Genomic DNA, 17,589 nt, shown 5'->3' with positions numbered 1-17,589 from the left:
ATTCTTCCATTTAATGTGGTTTCTTGCTCTTTCCAAAGAAAACGCTGAGCTTACTGCCAATATCAGGCAATTGAATCCGTTTACATCACACTAAGTCATCAGTGTCATGCTGCCAAGAACAACTTCGCTGTAGTGATGCATGTAAGGACTAATCCTTATTTATCGTGCATAGAGAAAAAAGATGTCAAAAACCAAGACATGCAATTACACAGAAACGTATACAGCCCTAAGAGAAAAGGCGTTTTGAGGAGAACCAGGAAGTATCTGTCAGGTTACTTCAAGACAATTCTATTTTTTCCAAATTGTTATGGAAGTTATTTCATGCAAAATTGCTGCAGGGTTCGTATTGCTGCTTGGCTCAGGATTGATCTACACTACGGTTCAAAGGTTTGAGGTTGGTAAGAATGATTTTAAAAGATGTCTCTTAGTCTCACTAAGGCTGTATTTATTTGATCAAAATAAAGTAAAATAAAATATATATATTACAATTTATAATACATTTTTCTATTTGAATATATTTTAAAATGTGATTTATGCCTGCAATGGTAAAGCTGAATTTTCAGCAGCCATTACTCCAATCTTCAGTGTCACATGATACTTCAGAAATCATTCTAATATGCTGATTTGCTGCTCAAGAAATATTTATTTTTATTATAAATGTTGAAGACAGTTGTATTGGTTAATATTTCTGTGGAAACCTTGATATATCTTTTCAGGATTCTTGATCAATAGAAAAAAAACAGCATTTATTAAAATATTTTTTTAACAATGCAGAAGTCTTTACTGTTACTTTTGCTTAAATTAGTGCATCCTTGCTGAATAATAGTATTCATTTTTAAAAAGAATAAAATCTTATTGACCCTAAACTTTTGAATATTGGTATAGGTAGACATGAATCAGTTACTTAAGGGGTTATGAGGGCAACATATTGATAAAATACTTTAAAAAGTGTATTTAAAAATAAGCCAAGTAACGTTTTAATAGAAATTATAATAGGCAATATACAAACTAACAAAAACATTTTCTACGTAGATATGTTAATGCAGTTTATGCAAAACCTACATATTAGAAAACTTTATTGCCCTTTAAATCATAAACTTTAAGATTCAGGAATATTATCAATGCTTTACATAAACATTCTCATAATTTGGCTCATTTTCTGCTTGGTCCACAACTGTCTCGTTAATAATAATCTCTGAAGATGTGGAGACCCCATCAGACAGAGCCACAGTCTCATAAGTGTGCTCTGTCAAAGTGTCTGTCTCACAAACTACTTCATTGTCTTGTTCCACCTCCAAACTATGGAGCGTATCACTCTCTGGAACACTTTTTAAAATGGAGGACGATGGCCTCTTGGGGGTGCAGTTCTCATGAGGAAAGTCTGTTGCCCCCACTATGCAGGGAGAGCTGAGGGAGTTGTGTTTCCTGCGACTAGGTTTCCTCATGACCACCTCTGATTGGTTTGACCCAGTAGCTTGCTCCCACACACTGGCCCGCACTCCCAGTTTCCTCCGTGGTGGCTTGGCGATTGCTTGCCCCCTTCCTTTGGGCTGGGCGGCCTCATCTCTTTGTCTCTGTAGGCTGCCCAGTCTGCGCAGCATCGCCTGAACAGGCCCTTCTGAGGGGGGCTCTTGCTTGGCCATCTTTTGAGTCTTACCCACAGTCACATATACAGTTGTTAACTTCTCTGAATCTGCATCCTGGCTGCTTTCAGGCGGCTGGGCATTCTTCCTGGTATTGGAAAGTGTACGTCGTCTCCCACTGGGCACAGTGAGGTGAGTCCTTAATGGGCCAGAACTGTATCTTTCCGAGTCAGTCTGTGATGTTTCCGATTCAGCTGCTTGCTCCTCAGAGGAGATGGTCTCCTCGTTGTTTTCCTCTTCTTTTTCTGTTTCACTGTGGTTTCCCTGTCCTCCTTGCAGAGCAGAGATCATCAGAACGCCCCAGGCCTTGGGCTTCCGACTTGTTCCTGGCAGGTCTTGAGTCGAGCTACGGCGCTCTTTAGGACTGAACTTTGTGCCCTCTGCGAAAGAGACTGAAGGACGTTTAGATTTAGCAATGCTAGAGGTACGGGGGATACCAAAATCCTGTGACATGTCGTCACTGCTGAAGGTTGATGGGTCAGGGAAGAAGTTACACTTAGAGCTCAGCTCCTGAAGCTCTCCACCGGCCACAGTAAGAACATCTGTGTGAGGAGAAGCACGTTTAATATGAATCATCAGTATACTCAAGAATACATTGCTGTTGAATATGGCGCAAATTAATTTTTTTCCCAAATAATATTTTTCCAGCAAATATTTTCTTACAGTGTGACTTTAATGTAAACTGTCAGAGATGGATTCTAAAATAATTAATCCATGAATTTGGGGTCAGTAAAGAAATTTATATTTAAATTCAGCAAGCATGCATTAAACTGATCAAAAGTGACAGTAAAAACATTTATGATAATACAAAAGATTTCTATTTCAAATAAATGCTGTTCTTTTGAACTTCCTATTTATTAAAGAATCCAAAAAAATATATATCCTCATGGTTTGAACAAAGCTATTAATCACCACAACTGTTGATAATAAGAAGAAACATTGCTTGAGCACCAAATCAGCATATTATTTTTTTGATCATAGAATTTTTATTGTTGCAAATTGCATTTTTACATTTTATATCACCCCACCCACCGTACATAATCTTACCCAGCCCTAACAAACAATCCCCAATTAGTACACAATAACAAAAAAAAAAAAAAAAAAAAAAAATGCATATACACTTATACGTACACACGCATGGCATAATTAAGAAAGACATGATACAATCAAATCAGCATATTATAATGATTTCTGGAGTAATGACTCCTGAAAATTCAGCTTTACCATCACAGAAAAAAAATTAATTTTTAAATTTATTCAGAAAAGAAAACATTTATTTTACATTGTAGTAATATTTCACAATATTATTGTTCTTATTATATTTTGTTTAAGTATAAAAGACTATAAAAAAAATCTTACTGACCCAAAACCTTCGAACAGTAGTCGAACTTTAAAGCTTTAGTGTTCTTTAATATTATATTTAGGAATATAGTAAATGTAACATTTTATTTATATATATATATATATATATATATATATATATATATATATATATATATATAATAAAATATAACATTAAATATCTCTCATAGCTTACAATATCAACTAAAAAGAACAGCCAAAGCAAAACTCTAGCTGCTGCCCTAACTACAGAATATAAGCGACACAGAAAGAGTGTGAAACTAGAAATATAACTCTTGTACCTTCCCTGGGTGGTTCACAGTAGATGGCCTCTCCTTCATCATCCGTTTCAAATGAATCAGTCACCCAGCCGGATGATGGCTGCTCAATGAAGCTGTGGTTAAATGTGAGCTCAGGATCATGATGAGAGACTAAAAACACAGTGGAGAACATTAAAAGTCTACTTACATTCACCAAAAACATAATCTGCAAATGAAAACGGGCACATTACCTGTAACCCTAGGCAAACCAGATGACCAAAGAGTAATGCACGGCATTGCTGAACCCATGTTGGCCAGCACAGTATATACATGATGCTTCATACGAACCGCAGGACTGCCATCTCCAACCACCACTCTAGTGGACAGATTTAACAGAAGATTATTGTTTGATAAATAATACATTTTATATCAGCTTTCAAATAACAAATTCATACCCTTCTTTCCCTTCAACGGGCCGCCCACAACAGCAGCAGCAGAACAACAGGGCGAGTATTAAAATACACAAGGGAATCAAAAGCCCTGCTAAGAGACCTGCCCTGCTACCTAGCAGACAAACATAAAAAACGGATGAGAGGGATGCGGATACCAGCTGTGAAAACCAAATGTAGTGTCTGGACATACTGTTTGGACAAGCTCCTGTGGCTAGATGGCAGGAATGATTCCCACAGTCACATGTGGAGGAGCAGTTGATGCCATACAGGTTAGGAGGACATGTGCTATTACAGCTACAACAGAGATTGAACAGTGAGGGAGACTTATTTGACTCTTGAAAGTTAAAAACAAACTATAAATACCACTGTACCCTCACCTCTCACCCTGGAAGCCAGGAAGACAAATGCAACTTCCTGTCACATGATCACAATGACCGTGATGGCAGGTCTTACACAGGAAACGACAGCCATCTCCGTATGTACCATCTGTGCAGGGTTTGTCACATCTGCAGAGGAGAAGTTCAAAATAAAGTCAACTAAAAGATATCGAAATCTAAAGTAGCTTAGCAGGTAGAAGATTCAATTATACACACAAGAAAAAATAATATTAATATTTACACTTGCCCCAAAACGTCTTTAGGACACTTAATTCACACTTAAAATTAATTTAGTTGCTGTAGATAATGTTTTTTATACATTAAATTAGGTGTTTGCATATTTTCCAATTTAGTTCAGTTCTGATTCACAAGAGCTCAATTTGATTCAGTGTGTCATGATTCAGTTCCTATTTGGGAAATTTTCAGTTGTGATGTCAATTTTTCTTAAATATGAAAGATATACACTTTCGAATGCTCTAAATTACGCCATGCAGTGTTTCAGACGGGCTCATAAGAGTCATTTATTTGTGAGTTTGACACTGGTTGCACTGGATTTTGTTAAAAATGACCAGTTCAGAAGAGTCATTCTTTCATGAATCAGACTACACTGGTGTTCATATGTATGTTTTTGATTCACTAAAAAGAACTGGCTCATAAGAGTCATTTATTGGTGAGTTATACTGCACTAGCCATGCTGTATGTTGTTGTTTCACTAAAAAGAACTAGCTTATGAGTATTTTGATTTGTGAATCAGACAACACTTTTCACATTGTAGGTCAAAGGTCTATCATCTAATATGATTAGATGAATAGCCATTTTTAGACCTCTGCAGATTGCCGTGGCAAATAATACTAATAAATAATAATAAAATAGGGTGTTTCCTTTCAGAACTGAATCCCAATAAATCTGTACCTCTGTCCAGTCCAACCAGGATCACAGTGTGAGCACGCTCCAGTTTCCGTGTCACATGGCTCCATGTTTCTGCAACGCGGACAAACCTCTTGGCAGCGGTGGCCATAATAACCTGCAGGACACCGCTGGTCACAGCGAGTGCCATTCCACCCTGGTGCACAGGCATCGCACAGGCCGTCCTGTTTAGAGCAAGACCTGCCTCCTTCACAGTGTCCACAGCTACATGCACACACACACAGATGTAAGAACAGAAATCATGGATGAACCAAAAAAAGTCACGTTTAATTGTGCTGAATAATTAAACAGCCATTTTAATGTAAACTTTAAATAAAGTTAAAATGCTCAAATTGACAATTGCATGCATTAATAATCTCTTAACACTTTCAAATCAGTGCTAAATCTTCTATACCAAAACAAAATACTACAGTTCAAAAGGTTGGGGTCAGTATGATAGAATGGTAGGATTTTTTTTTAAAGATTTTTTGAAAAGCTCACCAAGGCTGTATTTATTTGAACAAAACAAATGCAGTAAATAAAACATATTTCATAAATCACTAATATGCTAATTTGCCACTCAAGAAACATTTCTTATTATCAATGTTGAAAACACTTGTGGTGCATAATGTTTGTGAAAACTGTGATACATTTGTTTCAGGACGGTTTCACTGATGAATAGAAAGTTCAAAAGAACAGTATTTATTTGAAATATAAATATTTTGTAACATCATTAATGGCTTTACTCAATCAAATGCATCACACTTGGGTCAATTTAATGCACTCTTTCTGAATAAAATCATAATCAGCACAAACTCCTTTAATTTCTCATTTTTACTAACCTTCTCCTACAGCCTCTGCCATACTTTCCACTGTCACAATGCTCATTGCAAAAAGGCTCTTTGTAACCCGGGTAGCACAGACAGTTGCCAGTTTGCACATCACAGTCGGCATGGCTGAGATTACAAATGCAACGGCGATCACAGGATGGACCCCACCAACCATGATGACACTGACAGGCCCCTGTGCGCTGCTGGCAAGGGGACACATAGCAGTTACATTGCAGGCTGCACTTTAGGCCCCAGTAGCCTTCGTCACACAGGCAGCGTCCCGTGGCTTGGTCACAAGTGGATTGGGTAAGGCGGCACTGACAGGCTTTGGAGCAAGTGGACGTCCACCAGCCCTCCTCACAGGTGCAGTTGCCATAGACAGGGTCACATTTCCCGTGACGTCCACATTTGCAGCTGTTCTGGCAGAAGCTGCCCCAGCGGTTGGGCAGGCATGAGCACTCACCAGTGACTGGGTCACAGAGCCCATGAGGGTGACAGGGACAGAGCTCTCGACAATCCGGCCCCCAAAATTCAGGAGGACAAGCTGTGAAGAATAAAAAATTCAGAACCATAATAAATAGATATGCTATACTACATGCATGGTCAACAAAATGAATATAGCAAATAATATGAAAATTATGTGCGACATGCTGTTTTGCCTAAGACAGATGTATTGCCGAATAGTTCAGTAGCTGACAACAAACTAGTGTCTTTATGGGTATTCATTCAACCGATACATTCATACACACATGAACACCACTACTGTGTGTTAGTGATGGGTGCTTTCGAAGCATTGATTATTTTCAAATCAGTTCGGTGCTTTACTCTTACCAAATCATGTGATTTTGATAAATCAGGCAACATTTCAAACCATCACCAAACTTTTCTGTACTGGAAGCTGACACCAAGACGAATACTTTTTGTGTTTACACTTGGCAGTAAAGCTCTTTCTGAGCATTTAATCTTTAATGGTTTTAAAATGTAGGTTCAATTTAACTGATTGAATGAATTTTAATACTTATGGCTGTACAAAAGGAAGAAATATATTTAACTGCTTCTAATTGGCCTAGTTTGCCAAGTAGTTCACACAAAGTAACACCCAAATCATTAAAAAAAAAGAACACAAATTTGACAGAAACTTCATGTGAAATGTTATTTAATAGATTGTACTTTTATGAAAAAATTGCCACTGGTTTTTAAAAGGTGGCAATAGATGTTTTTGTTGGCATTTACGCCGTTTTGACCAGCAGGTGCCGCTAGTCTGTGTGCTTCGCGCGCTTCGAATTCGAAGCAGTGAATCGTTTTGTAAAGAAATTGATTCAAAGATTCGAAAAGCTTCGTGTTCGGATTCTGCTTTGGATTTGTTTCGAGCTATTTTGTTCGTCGGAGGAAAAACAGACAAATTAGCTGGCATAATTGCGTAAGTCACTTAACATTACATTAACAGTCACAAGATGTAAGTCACTTAATATTAAATTCTTGTTGATATAAAGCAATATCATGCTTGATTCAGGCTTGCTCGTGTGCTTTGAATGTCTAACATAAAGGCCAGCCCTGAAACCCAAAATCCAAACAATATTACTCACGGGTTTTGCACTGGTAACCGTAAAATCCAGGTTTACATCGACAAAGTCCAGGATAAACACACACTTCATCCTGCAGACAGGCTCTTACTCCCTCACAGAGGGCTGAGAAAACAAAAAGATACTTTACACCCAGCTTAAAACTGCTGACATCTACAGGCCCACAGGAAGCAAGCCTTTTGTGTCATCAATAAAACAACGTGTCGTTTTGTATTAAAGTACATCAACAGATGGCATCAATACTCACGGACAGTGCATTCGTCATTGTTCTGGCCCCATCCAGAACAACACATGAGAGAAGATTCCCTATTGAGAAAATATAGCAGACAGTATATACTGTATTGAATCTGTGTTGACATAATAAATCAAATGTTTATAGGGCAAAAAGACAACATTTCATCACTTAAGAAACGGCATAGAAAAGACAAATCGCAAATGACATCTCTTAAATATCCCAATTGTTTCTCCTTGAATGCAGTGAGATTCAGTGGGAAACAATTTAGTCTCCTACTTGACATTTATTTTTTTGTCCTGACAGAAATACCCTAGTTTCAAAAGATATCTCAAGATGACCTCAAAACATTTAATGTCAATTTTTTTTGAGACTTTAAAATGATCTTGGCTATGTGATCCACATTCATTGCATATCTTAATCCTATAACTGTATGCTAAAAAAGTGACACATTTACTTGTACACATTTTTCCTGAGGAATTTATGGAGAAACATCTGAGAGAAAGATACTTCAGTACCTGACACTGAGGCAGACGTTTTTCCCGGTCGGAGAGAGCCTCTGAGCTGAGCATTGGACACACATGAGCATCAGTCCAAATGAGGTCAGAAAGGTGTCCATCCCCTCCGGACCAACCAAAACCAGGCCCCCTCTCCTACCACAGCACCAGTACAGGTTAGTTCTGTACTTCTAGAACAGACAAGATCCAGTCCAGTCTCTATAGCAAAATGGGCTCTCCAAATCCCTGTTTCCTCTGCAAGTTTCCTGAGGAAGAAAAGCCAGCTTCCTCTAATTCAATAAGCCACTGGTTGTTTAAAGACAAAATCAAGGCCCAGAATTTTGTGGGAGGAGTTAGTTGTTTTTAATGGTCAATGTCTCTGCCAACATTTTCTCATCCTTACCAATTAATTTTATACATTAAAATACAAATATATATTTAAAAATAAATCACACACACAAATTTCACAACACCACCTCTGGATTTTATTTAGCTTTAAAGCACTTTCCAGTAACAAACATTTTTACAAAAGTAAAATACACTATTAAAAGGTCAATATGGGACTCATTAACTTTTATTTCCAAACGTCTAAAGATAAACAGATGAGTTACAGACAGCTAAGGAATATGGAATTCAGCTTCAGGCCTTTTGAGACATACGGGCACCCATTATCTCTAATTTCGTTCGGAGGAAACACAGACTTCCTCTCAATCAGGGAACACCTTAAGACTCATACAAAGTAGATTTGAATCACATCCATACTTTTTTGCCTCATTTTTCAACAAAAAAGCTATGTGACACACGTCTGATCAGTTGAATGAATAAAGAGGGCAAAATGCCAACTCATTCAAAAGGTAGTTCACCAAAAAACATTCTGTCATCATTTACTCACCCCAACATTCTTCAAAATATATTATTTTGTGTTCTGCAAAAGAAAGTCATACAAATTTGGAACAATACTAGAGTGAATAAATGATGACAACATTTTCAGACAATGCATTTTTAGACTTGTTTTTTCTTTCATGTTACATGCTTTTTTTAAATCAGGTTGCGATTATTAAAATATTTCTATTAAAACATGCTAAATATCCTTAAAATAGATACAAAATGGACATTTTTTAGGGACAGCTAATGTTTTATAAGAAAATATATTGGAAGAACATGAATACAAAATACTCTAATGCCCCCTAGTGACATAAATGGTTAGTGTGACAGTCATGGCAATACAGTGTCAGTATCTTTGGTTAAAATCCATATTAAATATACTCTCTATAAAAATAGCTGCTATAATTCTCTGTAGCTTCCATCCAGACATCTATAGTATAATGCCAGGTGTATTATGATTATCACTGCAGATTATTCCCATGTTTTTAAGTGCACCAGTCTGCGGTCATTTGCACCACCAAGTGAAATGGCAATAATGATTGTTTCAAACCCTTCCACCCATCCCTTCCAAGGCAATTTCCTGATAAACAGCTTATTACTGGTAGCCTTGCCCCAAATGCTTGCCATTGCTTAAGCCATAAGTGGACATGTTGGGCCCTGAAACAGCCATGTTTTGAAAGTGCCACAAAACCTTAGTTTATATTCTTTGGAAAATCAACAAAATGTAATACTAAGAGTTGGCTTTGCATATTAAACTCAGATAGGAGAAAGTGGAAAAAATTCAACAGTTAATCTTTAACTGTATATACCCTACTGTTCAAAAGTTTGGGGTCAGTAAGAGTTTCTCTTTTTCTAAGAAATTATTACTTTTATTTAGCAAGTACGCATTAAATTGATCAAAAGCTGCAGTATCTTTTGAAATGTCTATTTAAAAAGCATAAGCGTTTTCAACTGTAATAATAAGAAATGTTTCTTAAGCACCATTTTAGTGTGGTAGAAAGATTTCTGAAGGACCATGTAAAAGTAAAAGTCAGCTTTACAGGAAAAAAAAATTATATTTAAAAATAGTGATTGTAAAATTATAGCTTTTTTACCAAATAAATTCAGCCTTTATGATTAAAAGATTTTTTTCAAACACATTAAAAATTCTTACTGACCCTACATTTTTTAAATGGTAAACAACAAACAATAGCAATATGTATATGACTGACAGTCTAATCTCATCTTCAGGTCATCTGTGACACTGAGTGACCATCAGGCACAAACCTAGCTATCAGCTAATTAACAAAAGCCAAGTGCTGAATGATTTTATACTGAGAAAAAGGTCTGCTTAAGCAACAACTATTAATACTTTTTTTGTAAATTCAAATACAAGAGTAGTCCGTTCGGTTTGAAACCTAAATCAAAAAAAGAACATATTTATGTATATATACATATTATTTTGAACTTCTCTCTTCCAACCCAGGTAAAGATGAGTGGCAGTTGCTGTAATTCTCAAGAGGATCTGAGGGTCTGTGTCTCCTCCTCGCCTCCCTGCTCGTCTGGATCAAGGATTTCCCATGTGGAGCTAGATGTTGGAAGGCCGGAGGGCTGGGAACCAGAGCTCCTAGTATAACTGGATGGCGTCAGGTAACCAAATCTAAAGGTTTGAATCAGAGGATATAAGAGAGTTCTCAATCACTTATAGAGAACTATAACTTCCGGGGAGCAGTTGAGGGTTCGGTGCCTTGCTCAAGGGCATCTCAGTCGTGGTATTGAGGGTGGAGAAAGCGCTGTACATTCATTACCTCCACCTACAATCCCGGCCGGCCTGAGACTCAAACCCGCAACTTTTGGATTACGTGTCCGACTCTCTAAACATTAGGTCACGACTTCCCCTGATATATATCTGTATCACACAAATTACTACACGCTATACACAGAGAAGAGAGCAGATGCCCTATCAAAGTCCTATTTTTTTTTTTTAAAGTGGAATTTTTTGTGGTTTCAATACTTGAAATCTCAGTATTGTTACCAACATACATTTTAAGGGAAAGTTTAAAGGGATAGTTCACCCAAAAATGAAAATTCTGTCATCATTTACTTGAAAACCTGTATGAATGTCTTTGTTCTGCTGAACACAAAGGAAGATATTGTAAAGAATGTGGGAAGCAGAGCAGTTTTGGGGCAGCATTGACTTCCATGGTATTTTTTTCCTACTATGGAAATCAATGGTGCCCCAAAACAGCCTGGTTACAAACTTTCTTCAAGATATCTACAGTTTGGAACTACTTGAGGGTGAGAAAATGATGACAGAATTTTCATTTTTGGGTGAACTATCCCTTTAAGAAGACTATGCAATCCTACCTGCCCCACAAGCTTCACTGCAAAAAATACCTGTTATGTAACATAAAAATGTGGTAAGAAATTTAAACAAAAAATGTCATTTAAAAAAAAAAACAAATGTCTGTCAGGTAACCCAAATTTAAATGTAAACCTGAATTGTTTATGTAAACAAAAAATGTCTGTCTGTTAATCTAAAAAAGCGGTAAAAAATGTAAATGTAAAAAAAAAAAGTGATAACAACTAAATTATGTTTGGTAACAAACTTAAATTCATTCCAGAATATTCTTTAATATGGAATCATTATTCAGAATAAGTGAGTGAAAGTAATTTTTAAGGATAAAATCAGGTAGATTTGCTTCTTAAAGGTGTGTAATTTTTGCACCAGTAGCAGCAACATCTTTTATAACATAGAAGCCTATAGTAAACGACTATAATTTTACAAATAATTTTGCTGTTGCTCAAAAACTACATCTTATACTACAAGAACAGCTACATTTTTCACACTCATAATGTATTTATTGTACCTAAGCCTGATGGCTGATCATATAGCCCAATATTGCTGAAACCAGTTTTCTGTTAAGTAGGTTAAGTACTTAAATAAGTTCTTGCTATAGGTCTGTAGTGTTTAAGTGTGAATGAACTCACAGTTTTCTGATGCGCGAGTCCTGGGGTCTGTTGTCAGTGCTGTCAGTGTCATTGTCTTCATTTCCACTCCTCTCAAACAAAGGACCATCTGTCTCATCTCTGTATGACAGTGAAACTGTTAAACACAGCATTATTCACATAGGCTGTATATTACCAGTGTGTTTGTGGCTTGCACTCACGTTCTACATTCGCTAACGGGTATGCCGAGCATTTTAGACTTTATGACGGTCCTCTGCTTCTTTATGGCAGAGCGCAGGGCATCCAGTAAGAACCCTGGGCATCTCTCATCATTCAGGATTTCCCTAATGAAACAAAGAAATGTGTGTTCAGATTGAGGCAGGAAGTTGTGCTGATAGAACAGGTTAGAATGCGTCACAAACACAACTGTCTCACCTTTGGTAATATGCAAGCTCCTCTTTGACCAGAAAGAGATTGGCCTTCAACTCATTCTTCTCAAAAAGCAAGTCTCGTATTTCCTGCTTGGTAAAACATGGCCGATTTGGGTCCTTCAAGTCAATGATCATCTTATCTGTGAGGTCAATGGCTGAACTGTTCTGAAAGAGGCAAAGGTGGAATTATATGAGTATGTGAGTCAAAACCATAAATATCTGACTTGGGCACAGTTTATAATCTGTTCTTTTATTTAAAAACATGTTATATTTTACAGTGTTCACGGTACACATTTTCCAAGCTAAACTAATACATCTCTAAACTAATAACAAAAGGTGTGGTACACAGCCTAAATAAGCGATTTCATAAGAAACATCATTGAGATTTAAACTTCAATTAATTTAAAGTTTAAAAATGACTAATAAATCAAAAAACATTTTAATATAAATATTAATTAAAAAGTAATTTCACAATATTTCAATGTAAAATAATAAATAAAAAACAATTACTTTCTAAATAATTTATATATGTGTCTCATTACATGTCTAGTTCAGTGTTTTCAACTTTTTTTTTCTGAATTTAAACAATCTCTGTTAATTAAAATAAGTAAATTAAACTTAAATTAGAATTCAATTTAAATTCAGATAAATGTTAAAATGATAGTGCTTTAATAATAAATAAATCAAACAAAACGTTTAATATATTAATATAAAAATGATTTGATGTAATATTTAAATATAAAATAATAAAACTAAATAATACTACAGATCTAGTTCAGTGTATTTACCTTTTTCTGTTAATTACTAAAAGCTTATTTTATTTCTGAATGTAAATAATCTCTTAATTCAAATGAATTAAAGTTAAATTAGAACTACATTTAAATTAAGATACATGTCAAAATAATGTTGTTGTAATAAATAAATAAAACAATAAATTTTATATAATATTAATATAAAAAGTTACTTGATGTAATAAATATAAAATAATAAAACTGTTCCTTTCTAAATAATACTACAGATCTAGTTCAGTGTATAAATTAATATTTTGCATTTTTTGTAAATTATTAAAAACGTTTAATATTAATATAAAAAGTTATTTAATACAATATTTAAATATGAAATAATTACTTAATATTTTGCATTATTTGCTAATTACTACAAGCTTATTTCTGATCATTATATTTATCTGCTAATCAAGATAAACTAAAGTGAAAAATATTCTGACAAGGTTTTAATGTTGGAATTTAATCAAGCATCCCAAAATGTTTGTGTGCTGAAGGGGAGTTGTGCACAAACATGTCCTTTCCATTCTTGTGAAGGCAAATGTGACCTATATATGCTTCATCCAACCAACCAAAGTGGAAATTAGGCCCTGTGCTAGGGCAAGAGGAACATACAAGCTTCTGTCTAATTATGCCTTTAGGAAATACACGTAAACCAATACGGGACAGCTAGTTTGTTATTAATACGCATAAATGTAATATTAATATGACTAACCGTTTCAGCAGCAGTATGCACGCTGGCTCTTTCTAATTTTGAGTTCAGGCGCTCTATCTCTTTCTGTTTCTCGCACAGATCGGCCTCCTGGTCGGCCCTCCTCTCCACTGCGCTCTTCAGCTGAGTCTGTACGATGTCCTGCTTGTGTCTGAGCTCTGCGTTTATCTTTATTAGTCGCTCCTGCTGCTCCTGGAGCTGAAGAAACATGTTAAATAACAGACACACACTTCATCTCACTGAAAATAATTTATAAATGTTGAAAATGTATACATGTGCAATGGGTTGAACTTCAAAGATTAAGCTAGCTTAAGAGCAAATTATGACTTAATGTTCATTCTGTTAATATTTCTCTATGCAGCAGACTACTGCGGTACCGGTCTGACCAGTTTCAAAACCAAGGCAAGGCAAACATAACGCATAAAAAGGGAACGTAATAACCTCAGCTCCAACCACAGCTATATGCCTCTGATGCAATTCATGAGCAACTACATTTTGGAACAGAGTGACACACTGTTGACACTGTGTTCCAAATTCAACAAAGAAAACCTTGATAGATGCTAAACTAGGTCCGATGAAGAGAACAGTACAGTCTGTTTTACTGGGGGGGAAAAAACTGGTTATCACAGTTACACATTCATTTCTAAAGGGACAAGTAAAATAAATATCAAATAGATTTTAACATTTTTAGAAAGAAAACACTCCCTAATGTATTTTTAAGTTTGTTTGCACGTATAAGTTTGCTTTAATTTTAAGTGCAAGATTTATTGTCTCTCTCTAAAAATAGCCCATGGCTCAGATTCATTTGAGCAGCTCAGCACAATTATATCAGACCCATACCGCTTCCACTTCCTTGGACATGCTGGAAATCTCCTGCACTTTTGCTCTTAATTCGTCACGTTGCTTATCCACCACTTCCTTCAGCTTGAGCATCACCTCTCGTTCCTGACGCTGTGTGCGGTCTAAAAAAAGGAAGCATGTATGGTCATATTTTAAAATAGTCTATGCAAACAGTTTTCTAAGATGAGAATGACCAAATCTAACAGCATTCCTGACTACTGAGCTGACAGTAATAAATGAAAGAGAATAACCCCTCCCGTAAAAGAGATAAACCCAGCTTTATCCCAGTCTGAAATATAACTCTCAGAAAATGAGAGCTCATATGCTCTGATATTTCTCTGATATAAGGATAGAAATAGCATCTTATTTGAGAGATCTCATGACTTTTTAAAGCACAAGCAATTACTCTTTGAACTTTATACCGTACATAACAATAAAAGTACATTAAATCGGTGCAACAAGGAAAAATTATATAATTATAAAACCATTTAAGACTCTGTATAATAATTACCTTAAAAAAATAAACATTTTATGATGATATATGTGATGACAAATGTGTTATTTGTATTTTAAGAAAATTACCCTAAATGCATTGTATGGATCTTACTATGAATGATTAATTTTTAAAAATGTATTTATTTTGTTTTTATTTTATATTAAACAAAACGTTGATCTCATAATTGTTAATCACTGGATCCTTCATTAAAAATTACAAACTTGTCTTTGGTGACAACTGTCAGACTTCTCCAATTTATTCAGTAATATTAATCTCCAACACTTTCTTAATATCAGCTGCAAGCTCAATCATCTGCCTCCATTTTTGACTTCAGCAACCACAATGAACAACAACTGATGCATTTTTCCTTTTCAATAATCTGAAACACTCAGCTGTATGTCACAATACATAAGAGAAGATCTGTCGCTAATGGTATTTCATTAAAACTTGAATTATTATTAATCATTCCAATAGGTGTCTAAACTGAAAACATTTTATGGTTTCCTTTCAGAATGTGTATTTTATTTATTATTAAAATGGAGATGGTAGTTACACTGATATAACATTTGAAATGAAATGAACAGTTAATGTGTTAGCTTCATGTTAGTTTAACCATCAGGTAATTTTACCTTCTTTGGAGTGTGTGCATTGTAAGCGGGCCAGAAGCTCCTGATTCTCTTCCTTGAGCTGTTGCACCTGGGACTGTAACACTTCTACATTTTCCTTCAGTTTCTTCTCCTTCTGATGCCAGTCCTTAAGAGAGAGAGGGGGGGGGGGGGGGGGGGGGGGGTCAAAACAGAATCATTGCAAAAATCCTTTCAAACCACAAACACATTAAGTAAGACTTACCAGGTGTCACCCTGACATTAGTTTCAAAAGCCTGACTAATTTAACAGGTCACTTGAGAACACAGTGGCTTGTAAATCTTGTATTCATGTTACTATGCAGGACAGAAAACCAGACATTGTATTACTTTAGAAGATGTTTTCTTAAATGAACAAATAATGATTTTGAAATTAATAATTAATTTAGGTTATTATTGTGTTTATTATATAGCTTGGTGTAGATTTATAAATGTTTACGACTCGGTTAATCAGACTAAATGATTCTTAAGGGGTCATAGTCACTCGTAGGAATCAAGCTCAAAATCCCCAACACTTAATGGATGTTCTCCAAAATGAAATGATTGAGTCCGGAAGTGTCCTCTATTGGCATTTCCTAGAATCGATTAACTTGTCACGATTCGAATCAAAAGTCGATCTGGATTAAAGGCGTTATCCTAGAGTGCAACAGCCCCGTCCATGACATTAAAAACACATTTGTTCGACAAAATAATTCTCAAGACATCTGAAACGCAGTTTAAAAGCAAGTCTTGCTACAGTAACAGTGTTGACATGTCGACCATGTTCTTACCCCGCTCTCTGTAACGTTACTGTAGCTGGTCTCATCGCACTCCTTCACATGTCGTTTCTTCTGCTGCTGTATCTGTAACGTCTCAAACGCCTTCAACAGTTCCTCTTCCTTGCATTTATGAGCTTGGTTTCTTGCCGCGAAGCTCTCCAAGAGCTCCAACACTTTCACAATGTGAGACACCAGACCCTCCACGCTCGACTTCCCATAGCTGTCGATGAGCCTCTCCACTTCTGCCCCCACCGCTTTAGCGATTTCATACACATCGTCCACTGTCATAGATGAAAACGTCCTGTCGAAAGACGAATATGTCTTGATATCGTTTTGGTTTTCCTCGACGGCTATCACGCAAGTCTCCATAATGCACTTGAGATGAACTTGAATTCGAACAGAGACAATCGAAACTCCTCGTGACACTCAAAGCACGCAGATCTTTTTTTGTTTCACTTTTAAACGCATGCATTTCGCTCCAAGTTTGTTTTGTAACTACATTCTTTGATACGCTCCAATAAACACGACTGAGCTATAAAACAGACGTGTCTATGCGGCGTGAGGAGTTGCATGTCATAACCTGAAGATGCACGCCCTCGTTACTAACATGAGGATGAATTATGTCCGTGCATGTTTGCATACATAGTACATGTACAGAGGTACATCTATATGACAGCCCACAGTGCTTGTTTGCTATGGTTGTTCCCTCCTTCTTTTCTGACCAATGCAACCCGAGAGCTTTAATATCTAGCACATATGGCAAGCTGTTTTAACAAGCATCTGTTACTAGTACTTATTTTTAAATTACTACTAAGTTTAGTCAGTTTTAATTTCACATGTAACAGTTACAAGTGCAACTGAAACAGACTAAAGTCTGTTTAAAGTCAGTTACATTGTAACTACTCATTAAATACTAGTAGTTCCAATAACAACTAATATCTGTCTGACACTCTATCCTCGTTATTACCAGTGATATTGCTCATTTTACTTTAG

At 36.1% G+C, this 17,589-nt stretch overlaps 2 protein-coding genes across 3 annotated transcripts; both read right to left on the bottom strand.

Annotated features, from left to right (window-relative positions):
* Positions 1–626: 626 nt before the first annotated feature.
* Positions 627–8,455, bottom strand: LOC306851127 (scavenger receptor class F member 1-like). Of its 2 annotated transcripts, XM_079387238.1 has the most exons (11): positions 8,143–8,455; positions 7,640–7,698; positions 7,396–7,497; positions 5,822–6,353; positions 4,986–5,204; positions 4,074–4,202; positions 3,887–3,990; positions 3,700–3,808; positions 3,496–3,620; positions 3,287–3,415; positions 627–2,185 (listed from the first exon to the last, which is right to left on the bottom strand). In XM_079387238.1, exons 1-11 carry the CDS (start codon positions 8,241–8,243, stop codon positions 1,119–1,121), a joined length of 2,676 nt encoding a protein of 891 aa, XP_079243364.1. In that variant the 5' UTR covers positions 8,244–8,455; the 3' UTR covers positions 627–1,118. The 2 variants fall into 2 exon arrangements, with proteins under 2 accessions (XP_079243364.1, XP_079243363.1); XM_079387237.1 differs by having other exon boundaries at positions 3,700–3,990; positions 8,143–8,398.
* A 131-nt stretch (positions 8,456–8,586) lies between these two features.
* On the bottom strand, positions 8,587–17,293 carry LOC306851126 (RILP-like protein 1). Its single transcript, XM_079387236.1, has 8 exons — positions 16,609–17,293; positions 15,825–15,948; positions 14,700–14,821; positions 13,863–14,057; positions 12,370–12,530; positions 12,156–12,278; positions 11,977–12,075; positions 8,587–10,645 (listed from the first exon to the last, which is right to left on the bottom strand). Exons 1-8 carry the CDS (start codon positions 16,963–16,965, stop codon positions 10,501–10,503), a joined length of 1,326 nt encoding a protein of 441 aa, XP_079243362.1. The 5' UTR covers positions 16,966–17,293; the 3' UTR covers positions 8,587–10,500.
* Between the last annotated feature and the right edge of the window lie 296 nt (positions 17,294–17,589).

This window comes from Barbus barbus, assembly GCF_936440315.1.
Source record: "Barbus barbus genome assembly, chromosome: 31".
NCBI lineage: Eukaryota > Metazoa > Chordata > Actinopteri > Cypriniformes > Cyprinidae > Barbus > Barbus barbus.
This window is presented reverse-complemented; position numbering and strand designations above follow the sequence as displayed.